Below are 14,217 nucleotides of genomic sequence, written 5' to 3'. Positions count from 1 at the left end.
ACTTTTTAAACTTAGCATAATGTTTTCAAGATTCATCCCATTGTAGTGTGCACCAGTACTTTATCCCTTCAAACGACTGAATGTTACAATAATCCATCAGGTGGATTTGCCACGTTGTACTTACCCGTTGGTCCGGTGGTGAACATTTGGGTTGCTCCCGCTGTTTGGCTGTTACAAATGATGCTGCTGGAATATTTGCATGCAAGTTTCTGTGCAGATGAAGGTTTCATTTGTCTGGGCGTGTACCTAGGTGTGGAATTGCTGGGTCACGTGTTGACGCTGTGGACCGTTGGAGGAAGTGCCAGGCTTCTTCAGGGCCTGCACTGCTTTATGTTCCCAGCGGCTGTGTGCCAGGGTTCCAGGCTCCAGCGTCCTCGCCAGGACTGCTGTCTGACTGATGAGCCGTGCTGCCGACTGCTGTGGCGTCTCACAGTTCCCATCTGCGTGTCCTGGTGACTGGTGATGCTGAGCAGCTTTTCATTCGCTTCTAGGCCATTGTGTATCACTTGGAGAGAAATGCGTACCTAGAGCCTTTGCCCAGTTTTTGAACTAGGTTATTTATTTATCTTTTTATTAATGAATTGTAAGATGCACCTAGTTCTTTCTTATTTATTTATTTGAAAGGTAGAGTAATTGAGAGACACACAAATCTTCCATCTGCTGGTTCACTCCCCAAATAGCCACAGCAGCCAGGTCTGGACCAGGTTGAAGCCAGGAGCAAAAACCTTCATGTTGGTCTCGCACATGAGTGGCAGGGCCCTAGAGCCTAGGCCGTTCTCTGCTGCCTTGCCAGGCACAGTAGCAGGACGCTACATTGGAAGCAGAGTAGCCGGGACTGAGCACTCCTGTGTGGGCTGCCACCAGTGCAAGTGGCATCTTAACCCCCTGTGCCACACTGCCAGCCCCCACCTTTTTTTCTGTAAGTTACGATTTTCTGCAGACCATGATTTTTCTGAGACTATCTGGAGGTGCTGAAGCCTGCCCAGCGTGATTGCTCCGGCTTGTGGGGTGTGCTGAACGCATTGATAACTCTTGGAAAGATGCGTTGGTGACTACAGATTTGTCGAGGCAGGGCTGTACTGCGTGTTGCCATGCACTGTGTTGTTTCTTCGGTACTTGAGTTAGGATACCAGAGGCCTGCTTATCTGCTTATCAGATCGTAGAGGACCTAATGACCAGAGGGGGTGTGACAGAGTCATGTTGACAGTCTGCGGTGATGCACTGTGATGTAGAACTTTTTTTTTTTTTTAGGATTTATTTATTTATTTGAAAGTTATTTAGATGGATAGATCTTCAATTCATTGGTTCATTCCCCAAATGGGGCTGGGCCAGGTTGAAGTCAGGAGCTTCATCTGGGTCTCCCCTGCGGGTGGCAGAGGCCCTTGGACCTGGGCCATTCTCCTCTACTTTCCGGCACATTAGCAGGGAGCTGGATTGGAAATGGAGTTGCTGAGATTCAAACTGGTGCTCATATGGGATGCCGGCACTGTAGGTGGAGGCTTAACCTGTTAGGCCACAGCATTGGCCCCAAAATAAATTAAAAAAAAAAAAAAAAAAAAAAAGACTGGTGTCATTTCAGAGGTAGCATTATCTGATTTATTTATTTTGGACATGTCACCTTCTGGTTAGACCACTTAACTTTGAAAGAAATTCAGACTGGAAGCAGTGCCAGCTTTTCCCCTTATGTGTTTGTTTTTCTTTTCTTTTTTTTTCTTTTTTTTTCTTTTTTTGACAGAGTGGACAGTGAGAGAGAGACAGAGAGAAAGGTCTTCCTTTTGCCGTTGGTTCACCCTCCAATGGCCGCCGCGGTTGGCGCGCTGCTGCCGGCGCACCGCGCTGATCCGATGGCAGGAGCCAGGTGCTTCTCCTGGTCTCCCATGGGGTGCAGGGCCCAAGCACTTGGGCCATCCTCCACTGCACTCCCTGGCCACAGCAGAGAGCTGGCCTGGAAGAGGGGCAACCAGGACAGAATCCGGTGCCCCGACCAGGACTAGAACCCGGTGTGCCGGCACCGCTAGGCAGAGGATTAACCTAGTGAGCCGCGGCGCCGGCTGTTTTTCTTCAGATACTTTGGGCGGTGGTAGGGTACGTTCTCATTCCCGTGATGGGTGCTCATGTTCACCCCTCCCAGGCCCTCCCATGATACCGGCACCACCGCACGCTCATGGTCAAAGCTCAGGAGTCCTTGGCAAGTTTTACAGGGGATTGTGGGTTCCCTGTGCCACGACCTCCTCCAGACAGAACCCACTGTGGTTCACTGGGCCCCCTGTTCCTCACATACTGTGAGTGGATCCTAGACCTGGCTCAGGAATGACCCCCGTGTCTGGTCATTGGTTCAGGAATGGATGTGTGACCGATTCAGGCCAGTTAGAGTTCCCAGAAATCGCAGGGAGGTGCTTCCTGGGCCTCTGGGAAAGATCCAGAAGCTGCCACATAGCACTTTTCTTCTGGATGCTGCTGTGTCTCTGCTCGTGGCCCATGGTAAGGTGACTTAAGAGGAAGGCAGAGCCAGGGCCCTCTGATGACCCTTCTTGTCCCTTGAGTCAGTACCTACAGATCCTTCTCGCTTTTAACCAATTGGAGTTAGATTTTCTGTTATTTTGGATAGAGATATCCCAACTGAACTGAAAACAACATTTTATAATAAAAATGTTAAGTTGCTGGTTAGAAATAGTTAACCTGGTCATCTTGTTAAAAATATTATATAGGGGCCTGCGCTGTGGTGCAGTGGGTTAATTCTCTACCTGCAGTCCTGGCATCCCATATGGGTGCTGGTTTGAGTCCTGGCTGCTCCACTTCTGATCCAGCTCTCTGCTGTGGCCTGGGAAAGCAGTGGAAGATGGCCCAAGTCCTTAGGCCCCTGTACCCACATGGGAGACCCAGAAGGAGCTCCTGGCTCTTGCCTTTGGAAAGGCGCAGCTCCGGCTGTTGTGGCCATTTGGAGAGTGAACCAGCAGATGGAAGACCTTTCCCTCTGCCTCTTACTGTCTGTAATTCTGCTTCTCAAATAAATAAATAAATAAATAAAATCTTTAAAAAAATAAAGTAAAAATACTGTATAAATTTCAGTGAAGAATTCCATAAAAGATTAAAAAAAGAAATACGGATGGGTGTTGTGGTACAGTGAGTTGAGCCACTGTCACTGTTCAGAATGTCTGCATCCCATGTAGAAGTGCCTGGGACAGAGTCACACCTCCTCTGTTTTTTTTTTAAGATTTATTTTATTTATTTGAAAGATAGCCAGAGAGAGAGGTCTTTGATTCCGTTGGTTCACTCCACAAATGACTACATGGCCAGAACTGAGCTGATCCAAAGCCAGGAGCCTCCTCCTGGTCTCCCACGTGGATGCAGGGGACCATGAACTTGGGCCATCTTCTAGTGCTTTCCCAGACCATAGCAGAGAGCTGGATCGGAAGTAGAGCAGCCGGGACTCGAGCCAATGATGCCGGCACTACAGGCTGGGTTGTGTTTTGTTTTAAAAAATTATTTATTTTGCTTGAAAGTCACAGTTACACAGAGAGAGGAGAGGCAGAGAGAAAGAGAGAGGGAGAAAGATATCTTCCATCCGTTGGTTTGCTCCCCAGATAGCTGCAATGGCTGGAACTGCACCAGGAGCCAGGAGCCTGGAGCCTCTTCTGGGTCTTCCACGTGAGCACAGGGGCCCAAGGACTTGGGCCATCTTCTGCTGCTTTCCCAGGCCACAGCAGAGAGGTGGACTGGAAGTGGAGCAGCTGGGTCTCGAACCGGCACCCATATGGGCTGGCCACAGTGCCAGCCCCCAGGCTGGGGTTTTAACCCACTGCTTTCTGCTGTTGTGCCTGAGAGACAGTAGATGATGGCTGAGTATTGAGTCCCCGTGACCCCCATGGAACATCCAGGTGAAGTTCATGGCTTAGGGTTGGTCTACACTCTGCTATTGTAGCCCTCTGGGGAGTGAACCAGTGGGGGAAGATACATTCTTTCTCTCTGTGTGGCTTTGCTTTTCAAATAAGTAAAAATGAATAAACAAACATTAGAAAAAAAGGCAAATGGGAAAAAAAGTAACACAGGAGACCCAGGGGAAATCTCCTTTATTATATTAGGACTTTGATAATAAACAGAAAAAAAGCGATAGTAGAAACATGGGCAAAGGACATGAAGAGTAAAAGCAACATAAACAATTTTTAAATATGTAAAATGTTTAGCTTTGATCACAGCATCCATTTCGATAGCACTTTGGGTTGGTGAGGCTGTGAGGAGCATCAGCTCATTTTGTTGGTGGGAGTATAAACTGGTGGTATTTGGGGAGGCCAGTACAGTAATATTTGTGTCTGTATTAGTTTTCTCCCATAGATCTATTCACGTGCAAAGAATTCCTTGTAGGGGTCCTCATTGTAGTGTTGTCTGTGGGAACAAATGATTGGAACAAACTGTGGATGGGTGGTTGGTTAAGTGAGCTGTGGTCCGTCCGTATCCTGTTGAAAACGAAGAAGTGCCTTGTGAAAGATAAGGGATGATTTCCCAAAAGCTAAGGTACAGGACATATATTGTTGGAATTTAAATTTAAATTTTTTGTTTACTTTTTTTAAAGATTTATTTATTTATTTGAAAGAGTTACACAGAGAGAGAACCAGAGGCAAAGAGAGGGAGAGGTCTTCCATCCTCTGGTTCACTCCCCAATTGGCTGCAACGGCTGGAGCTGTGCCGATCCAAAGCCAGGAGCTTCTTCTGGGTCTCCCATGCGGTGCAGGGGCCCAAGCGCTTGGTCCATCTTCCACTGCTTTCCCAGGCCGTATCAGAGAGCTGGATCGGAAGAGGAGCAGCTGGGACTTGAACTGGTGCCCATATGGGTTGCTGACATTGCAGGCAGTGGTTTTACCCGCTTTGCCACAGCTATGGCCCCATTTTTTAATGGGTATACGCCTTTGTTTATTGACAGACTCTGCGGGAAGACCAAGTCTGTGGTTGACTTCTAGGGGAGGTAATTGAAGGAGCAGAGGCTCAGGGTGGAAGGAGGGCCCAGAACTTCATTTCTGCCTCTACCACTTGGCCTCTTGACCCTGTATGAGTATTGTCTCTTGTCTGCACAGGAATCACTGGAGTTTTTAACAAATTTTAAATTTTAGCTGTTTTTAAGTGTTTTATTTTAAATTCTACACATGCTTTATAAATTTTTTTTTTAAAATTTATCTATTTGAGAGAGATAAAGATGTGGATAGAGAGAGCTCCCGACTGCTGGCTCACTCCCCAAATGCCCACCGTGGCCCCTGTGTGGGGCTGAAGCTGGGAGCCAAGCACTCGACCTGAGTTTCCCACCTGGGGAGCAGGGTCCCAGACAGTTGAGCCATCTCCATTGCCTCCCAGGGTCTGGATAGCAAGAAGCTAGAATCTGGAGCTGAAGCAAATAACTGACTACAGGAGCTCCATTATGGGAGTCAGCACCTTAACTACTAGGTCAGACAGCCCCAGTGTAAGGTCTGTTTAGAAATAATTCCTAACACACTGGTAAATTTTATTCTTGGTATATGGATAATTCCTATTCCCTTGTATTTCATAATTCAAATCTCAGTTTGTCATTTGAGCAGAAAGTATATAATTAGCTTTTTTTTTTTTCTTTTTAATGATTTATCTGAAGGGCAGAGTGACAGAGAAACAGCGATGGATCTTCCATTCATTGGTTCAATCCCCAGACCCCCTGGGGCTGCACCAGGCTGAAGCCAGGAGCCTAGAACTCCATCTACGTCTTCCACGTGAGAGGCAGGGACCCCAGCACCAAGGCACCCCATGCTGCCTTTCTGGTGCATTAGCAGGGAGCTGGATTGGAAATGGAGCAGCCAGGACTTGATCCCAGACACTCCGATACAGGGTGCAGGGACCCCAAGCGGCAGCTTAACCCACTGCACTGCAGTGCCCACCCTGTATTTCACTTTCTCTTTCTTTTTTTAAATTTATTTTATTTATTTGAAAGAGTTGGGGGCCGGAGCTATGGCGCAGTGGGTTAAAGCCCTGGCCTGAAGCACCAGCATCCCATATGGGCGCCAGTTCTAGTCCCGGCTGCTCCTCTTCTGATCCAGCTCTCTGCTATGGCCTGGGATAGCAGTGGAGGATGGCCCAGGTCCTTGGGCCCCTGCACTCACGTGGGAGACCCGGAAGAAGCTCCTGGCTCCTGGCTTCAGATCAGCACAGCTCCGGCCGTTACGGCCATCTGGAGAGTAAACCAATGGATGGAAGACCTCTCTCTCTGTCTCTCTCTCTCTCTCTCTCTCTCTAGCTCTGTCTTTCAAATAAATAAAATAAATATTTTTTTAAAAAAAGTTACAGGTAGAGGTAGAGCCAAATAGAGAGAGAGGTCTTCCATTCTGCTGGTTCACTCCCCAAATGACCACAATGGCCAGAGCTTCACTGATCCAAAGCCTGGAGCCAGGAGCTTCTTCTGGGTCTCTTATGTGGATGCAGGTGCCCAAAGACTTGTGCCATCTACTGCTTTCCCAGGCCATAACGGAGAGGTGGATAAGAAGTGGAGCAGCCAGGACTTGAACCGGTGCCCATATTGGATGCTGGCACTGCAGACAGGGGCTTTAATCTGCTGTGCCACAGCGCTAGTGTTGGTATTCCTTTCTTTTTCTTTTCTTTTTCAATTAATTTACTTAAAGTCGTTACAGAGAGAGAGAGAGAAGGAGAGGCAGAAAGAGAGAGAGAGAGGGGTCTTCCATCCACTGGTTCACTCCCCAACTGGCCGTGATGGCCGGAGCTGCGCCGATCTGAAGCCAGGAACCAGGAGATTCCTCTAGGTGTTCCCATGGAGGTGCAGGGGCCCAAGGTCTTGGGCCTTCTTCTATGGCTTCCCCAGGCCATAGCAGAGAGCTGGATTGGAAGTGGAGCAGCCGGGACTTGAACTGGCGCCCATGTGGGATCCTGGCACTGCAGGCAGCAGCTTTACCTGCTGTGCCACAGTGCCGGCCCCCCTTGGTGTTCCTTTCTAAAAGAAATGTCACAGGTTGTAGAAGGAGCATTTGGGAGAAATAGAATTCTGTCATCTTTATCCAAGAAACTGATCTTCGTTTTGGTCATGCACATAAAGCTTACTTTGGAAGGATTTTGGTGCTACTTTTTGATCTGAGGGTCTCCCAGATGACATCTTGCTGCTGAGGCTGCATGGGAGGTGTAAGCAGACATGGCCCGCCCCCGATGACTGCCACTTTGATAGAAGAACAACCTTTACATCCGGCGTGCGCTTGCCTTGCGCTGCTCGCCTTGGGCTGTGTTCCAGGGACATCTCCCATCTCCTCTGTGCATCTCCAGAGCTCTTATCTGATCTCACAGCAGAGGAGGTTGCCGCAGTGGCCAGAGGTGTTGACTGACAAGTCCACGACATGGGCCTCCCCTCTGTTGCCATTCGGAAGTGGCTTTGCCTGACGAAGGCTAATAGGGTCCCTTAAGGGGGGCTGGCGAAGATGCACCATTCAGCACGGTGCCAGTGCTCCTTGATGGGGGATCGCTGGCGTTACGACCCCTCCCGCAGCAGTCACACGCAGGTGCCGGGTGCTTGTAGGCACTGTGCCTGTTTCTCTGAGGTGTCAGGGACTCTTACGCAGTAAGAAGTTCCAGAAAGAGGGCTGCATTTTTATTTTTATTTTTTTAAATAATTGCACTTTCTGCCCCTGAGAGAGGGAGTACTGTTGCAGTTAACAACCTGATAAAATTTTGTCTTAGTGACAAAATGAGGCCTGAGAGTGGGTGATGTTTTAAAAGGTGACTCCTGTAAGTCTAACGGGAGCTAGTTTGGGATTTTTTTTTTTTTTTTTTTTTGACAGGCAGAGTGGACAGAGAGAGACAGAGAGAAAGGTCTTCCTTTTTGTCGTTGGTTCACCCTCCAGTAGCCACTGCGGCTGGCGCGCTGCGGCCGGCACACCGTGCTGATCCGATGGCAGGAGCCAGGTGCTTCTCCTGGTCTCCCATGGGGTGCAGGGCCCAAGGACTTGGGCCATCCTCCACTGCACTCCCGGGCCACAGCAGAGAGCTGGCCTGGAAGAGGGGCAACCGGGACAGGATCGGTGCCCCGACCGGGACTAGAACCCGGTGTGCTGGCGCCGCAGGTGGAGGATTAGCCTAGTGAGCCGCAGCATGGGCTTAGTTTTGGAAATTTTTTTTTTTTTTTTTGCCAGGCAGAGTGGATAGTGAGAGAGAGAGACAGAGAGAAAGGTCTTCCTTTTTGCCGTTGGTTCACCCTCCACTGGCTGCTGCGGCCGGCGCATCTCGCTGATCCGAAGCCAGGAGCCAGGTGCTTCTCCTGGTCTCCCATGCGGGTGCAGGGCCCAAGCACTTGGGCCATCCTCCACTGCACTCCCTGGCCACAGCAGAGAGCTGGCCTGGAAGAGGGGCAACCGGGACAGAATCCGGCGCCCCAACCGGGACTAGAACCCTGTGTGCCGGCGCCGCAAGGCGGAGGATTAGCCTGTTAGTTTTGGAAATTTAAAAGCTACTTCTTTACCAAATTATTCATAAGATCTTAGATTTTTTTCAATCCTTGTTTTTGTTTTAATCATGTAGTGTGTTGTTTAGGTTAGATATTATTATACATTTTCGCTGAAAAGACAGGGTTTCACATCAAGAATTAAAGCCAGGGCTGGTGCTGTGGTGCAGCAGGTAAAGTCACCGCCTGCAGTGCCGGCATCCCATATGGGCACTGGTTCGAGTCCCGGCTGCTCCTCTTCCAATCCAGCTCTCTGCTATGGCCTGGGAATCAGTAGAAGATGGCCCAAGTCCTTAGGCCCCTGCACCCGTATGGCAGACACAGAAGGAACTTCTGGCTCCTGACTTTGGTTTGGTGCAGCTCCAGCCTTTGCAGCCATCTGGGGAGTGAACCAGAAGATGGAGGACCTTTCTCTTTTTCTCTCTCTTTCTCTGTAACTCTGCCTTTCAAATAAATAAGTAATTTTTTTTAAAGAATTAAAGCCCACAGGCCTTGACTGAAGCTTGGGTTTATCTTACAAATACAATAAAAATGTCAAATTGAAATATCAGACTTTAGGGCCAGTGTTGTGGCATAGCAGTTAAAGCTACTGCTTGTGTTGCCAGCATCCCATATGGGCACTGGTTTGAGTCCTGGCTACTCCACTTCTGATCCAGTTCCTTGCTAATGACCTGGGAAAGCAGCAGAAGATGGCCCAAGTGCTTGGGTCCCTGCATCCACCTGGGAGACCTGGAAGAAGCTCCTGACTTTGTCTGGCTCAGCTCTGGCTGTTGCATCCATCTGGGGAGTGAACCAGCAGATGAAGGGTCCCTACTTTTCCATCTCTTCCTCTTTGTAACTGCCTTTCTAGTAAGTAAATAAATCTTAATAAAAAAATGCAGGCTCCTTAGGCTTTGATTGCCATTTACAAGCAGGAAGAAGGCGATGGCACGCTGTGTGCTCTCGCAGCCGTGCCTCTGTAGGACGTTCTCCACTGCTGAGGAGGCCAGTGAGCAGTCTGGACGTTTTCTGTTTCAGGAACCATTTGCAACCCCGGACCGCGGAAGTCAATGTCTAAGCTGCTTTACGTCCGCCTTGCGCTCTTCCTGCCGGAGATGGTCTGGGCCTCCCTGGGGGCTGCCTGGGTGGCAGACGGCGTCCAGTGTGACAGGACAGTTGTGAACGGCATCATTGCCACCGTCATCATCAGGTGAGGCCGACTCTCTCCACATCGTGTTCGCATGAGACAGAGGTGAACAAGCCCGTAGGAACGTGACAGCCCCAAGTCACGCATGCTTCCTAAACTAGAAATTGGGCCTTCCCGAGAAACACGTCGAGACACTTGTTTTCCATTATGCATTTGTTGTCCTTTTCTTTTTTAAAGATTATTTCATTTATTTGAAAGAGAGGGAACTTCCGGCCACTGGTTCACTTCCCCAAATGGCCACAACAGCCACTGCTGGGCCAGACAAAGCCAGGAGCCAGGACCTTCTTCTGGGTCACCTAGGTGGGTGCAGGGGCCCAAGCAGTTGGCTGGCCATCCGCTGCTGCTTTCCCAGGCACATTAGCAGGGATCTGGATCAGAAGTGGAGCAGCGGCCAGCGCCGTGGCTCAACAGGCTAATCCTCCGCCTTGCGGCGCCGGCACACTAGGTTCTAGTCCCGGTCGGGGCACCGATCCTGTCCCGGTTGCCCCTCTTCCAGGCCAGCTCTCTGCTGTGGGTGCTTGGGCCCTGCACCCCATGGGAGACCAGGAGAAGCACCTGGCTCCTGCCATCGGAACAGCGCGGTGCGCCGGCCGCAGCGCGCTACCGCGGCGGCCATTGGAGGGTGAACCAACGGCAAAAGGAAGACCTTTCTCTGTCTCTCTCTCTCACTGTCCACTCTGCCTGTCAAAAATAAAAAAAAAAAAAAAGAAAGAAAAGAAGTGGAGCAGCCGGGACTTGAACCAGCGCCCATATGGGATGCTGGTGTCACAGGCAATGGCTTTACCCATTACGCCACAGTGCTGGCCCCGGTTGTCATTTTCTTTTTCACTGGTTCTCACCTTGTCTGCATTCCCTTTTTTTTTAAGAAGGAAGGAAACTATAGGGCAGAAACTCGAGGGAGGATGAAAAGATAGTGTCAAGAGTTGGACAGAGAATGATGCTCTGGCGAGATGAGGTTTCACATTTTCTAGGGGGAATTTAAGAGCTGATCTCAGGAAATCAGAGGGACACTCGCACCATTGCTGCCGTCCGGAGTTGCATGCCAGGGGACAGCAGAGTCCCTTCACAGCAGCGTCTCTTCCCGCAGCACCTGGGCTTGTGAGGTCAGGCCCAGGTGCGCACTGAGTGTTCTGTAAATATTTCTTTTTTAAAATATTTATTTACTTTTACTTGAAAGAGTTACACAGAAAGAGAAGGAGAGGCAGAGAGAGAGAGAGAGAGGTCTTTTCTATTCACTGGTTCACTCTCCAATTGGCCACAATGGCCAGAGCTGCGCCGATCTGAAGCCAGGAGCCAGAAGCTTCTTCTGGGTCTCCCATGCAGGTGCAGGAGCTCAAAGACTTGGGTCATCGTCTACTGCTTGCCCAGGTCATGGTGGAGAGCTGGATTGGAAGTGGAGCAGCTGGGACTTGAACCGGAACCCATATAGGATGCCGGCACTGGAGGCAGTGGCTTTACCCTCTATGCCACAGCGCTGGCCCCGCTGTAAATATTTAAACATGTGAAGGAGAGATGCCATTAGAGCATCTGGAGATCTGGAAATTCTTTTGGTTTGGACATGAAAAAGCATGAGGACTGAGGAGCAAGGGCCTGGAGAGTGGCTGGGGGACTGTGGAGAACAAGTGCCAGCTGCTTCTGCACCTGGGCTGCCATCTGCCCACGTCAGCTTCCCTGTGCGCTTTGTGCTCTTTAGTTTTAAGACTTTGGTTTTTCCCCGGTTGCCCCTCTTCCAGGCCAGCTCTCTGCTGTGGCCAGGGAGTGCAGTGGAGGATGGCCCAAGTGTTTGGGCTCTGCACCCCAGGGGAGACCAGGATAAGCACCTGGCTCCTGCCATCGGAACAGCGCGGTGCGCCGGCCGCAGCGCGCTACCGCGGCGGCCATTGGAGGGTGAACCAACGGCAAAGGAAGACCTTTCTCTCTGTCTCTCTCTCACTGTCCACTCTGCCTGTCAAAAAAAAAAAAAAAAAAAAAAGACTTTGGTTTTTGTGGGGCCTAGGTTAGTTGTGGGTCCACGAGGAACTTTCTAGAAGAAGCAAGTTGCTTACCTCAGCCAGCTTCTGGGAGAGCTGTGTCTTCCTGGATAGATGCAGAAACTGAGCTGGAAGGAGGCGCCTTCGGCTCCGCCTCTGGAGGTGGGCCCCCGTCACCGAGCCTCTCGCCTTGTTTTGCAGTTGGATCATCATCGCCGCCACTGTGGTCACCATTATCATTGTCTTTGACCCGCTGGGGGGCAAGATGGCCCCATATTCCTCTGCTGGTCCCAGTCACTTGGATAGTCGTGAGTCCAGCCAGTTCCTCAGCAGCCTCAAGACAGCAGCCACGAGCGTGTGGGAGACGCGAATCCGGCTCCTGTGCTGCTGCATCGGGACGGACGACCATACTCGAGGTGCTTTTACCAGTACGGCAGAGCTTTTCTCAACCTACTTTTCAGTAAGCTGAAGGGGTCTGGTGTGGTCCCGTTTTCTGTCTAAGTCAATGCTTCTTATGTGAAGATGCGTGGTCTGCGTTCTGAGCTGACGCCCCTGCTCACTTGAAGTAGCTGTTGAGAACCTGGAACCTTGCATGTTTGTGGTTGGGGGCAGGTACTCTGGGTGAGTACCTAGGGAGCAGTCCGCTGTGAGGGCTACAGTCTGTCCTTTCCCCTCTCTCAGGTGTATTCCTGTATGGACACCCGTCCAATCAAGAGTTTGAGGGTTTTTTCTTTTTTAAGGTTTATTTATTTGAAAGTCAGAATTATAGAGAGAGGGAGGGAGAGAGACAGAATCTTCCATCCACTTGTTCAGATGGCTGCAATGGCCAGGGCTGGGCCAGACTGAAGCCAGGAGCGAGGAGCTTCATCCAGGTCCCCCATGTGGGTGCAGGGGCCTAAGTACTTGGGCCATCTTCTGATGCTTTCCCAGGCTTTTAGTAGGGAGCTGGATCAGTAGTGGAGCAACCAGACATGAGCCCGCATCCATGTGAGATGTGGTGCTGCGGACAGTGGCTTTACCTGTGCCACAGCAGCCCCCCACCCCACCCCATGTTTTAATGTTTGTTCTTATTTATTTAAAAGGCACAGTGGGCCGGCGCTGTGGCTTAACAGGCTAATCCTCCGCCTTGCGGCGCCGGTACACTGGGTTCTAGTCCCGGTTGGGGCGCCGGATTCTATCCCGGTTGCCCCTCTTCCAGTCCAGCTCTCTGCTGTGGCCAGGGAGTGCAGTGGAGGATGGCCCAAGTGCTTGGGCCCTGCACCCGCATGGGAGACCAGGAGAAGCACCTGGCTCCTGGCTTCGGATCAGCGAGATGCGCCGGCCGCAGCAGCCAGTGGAGGGTGAACCAACGGCAAAAAGGAAGACCTTTCTCTCTGTCTCTCTCTCTCTCACTATCCACTCTGCCTGGCAAAAAAAAAAAAAAAAAAAAAAAAAAGGCACAGTGATAGACGGAGACATGTATTCCATCTGCCGGTGCACTCCCCAAGTGCCCACAGTAGATGGGACTGAGGGGCTGGGCCAGGCTGAAGAGGACCCCAGAACTCCATCTTTGTCTCTCATATGGGTGGCAGGAATCCGAGTACTTGTGCCATAATCTGCTGCCTCTCAGGGTACATGCTAGTAGAAAGCTGGGTGGCAAGCAGAGATGCAAGTTAGTCTCAGGCACTCCTGTGTGGGCCTCCCAAGTGGTGGTAACCCATAGTGACAATCCCTGCCCCTTGAATTAGGCCGTTTAAAAAAAATGTTTACTTATTTTTCTTTTATTTGAAAGAGTGACCAAGAAAAGAGATCTTCCATCCTCTTGTCCCAGTTGCTTATAATAGTCAGGGCTGGGCCAGGCTGAAGCCAGGAGCCTGGAACTCCGTTTGGGTCTTCCACATGGCCAGCAAGGACCCGAGCACTTGAGCTATTATCTGCTACCCCCCAGGTTGCATTAGCAGGAAGCTGAATGAAAGCTGAGGAGCTGGGACTCACACTAGTACTCTCGTGGGTTTTTTTGTGTGTGTGTTTTTGTTTTTAAGATTTTACATATTTGAAAGAGTTACAGAGAAGAAGAGACCAAGAGATCTTCCATCTGCTGGTTCACTCCCAAGATGACCGCAGCAGCTTGGGCTAAGCCAGGCCGAAGGCAGGAGTTGCATCTGGGTCTCCATGTGGGTGGCAGGAGCCTGCATACTTGAACCATCTTCTGCTACTTTTCCCAGGCCATTAGCCTGGAGTTAGGTCAGAAGTGGAGCAACTGGGTTTTTCTTTTTGACAGGCAGAGTGGACAGTGAGAGAGAGAGACAGAGAGAAAGGTCTTCCTTTTGCCGTTGGTTCACCCTCCAATGGCCGCCGCGGTAGCGCACTGTGGCCGGCGCACCGCGCTGATCCGATGGCAGGAGCCAGGTGCTTCTCCAGGTCTCCCATGGGGTGCAGGGCCCAAGCACTTGGGCCATCCTCCACTGCACTCCCTGGCCACAGCAGAGAGCTGGCCTGGAAGAGGGGCAACCGGGACAGAATCCGGCGCCCCGACCGGGACTAGAACCTGGTATGCCAGCGCCGCAGGTGGAGGATTAGCCTAGTGAGCCGCGGCGCCGGTCGCAACTGGGTTTTGAACTGGCACTCAT

The 14,217-nt window shown here is 50.8% G+C and overlaps 1 protein-coding gene across 2 annotated transcripts in view; it reads left to right on the top strand.

The window, feature by feature from the left end:
• DAGLB (diacylglycerol lipase beta) overlaps positions 1-14,217 on the top strand; it is a 39,496-nt gene that overhangs the window by 3,554 nt on the left and 21,725 nt on the right. Inside the window, exons 3-4 of one of the 2 annotated variants that reach the window (XM_062179948.1) lie at positions 9,470-9,641; positions 11,810-12,068. In XM_062179948.1, the coding sequence (XP_062035932.1) occupies positions 9,470-9,641; positions 11,810-12,068 (431 nt within the window). The remainder of the gene's footprint in view (positions 1-9,469; positions 9,642-11,809; positions 12,069-14,217) is intronic. The other variant, XM_062179949.1, reaches the window with a different exon arrangement.

The sequence above is a fragment of the Lepus europaeus genome, chromosome 21 (assembly GCF_033115175.1).
Source record: "Lepus europaeus isolate LE1 chromosome 21, mLepTim1.pri, whole genome shotgun sequence".
NCBI lineage: Eukaryota > Metazoa > Chordata > Mammalia > Lagomorpha > Leporidae > Lepus > Lepus europaeus.
Note: the sequence above shows the minus strand (reverse complement) of the source record. Positions and strands in the feature narration are given on the sequence as shown.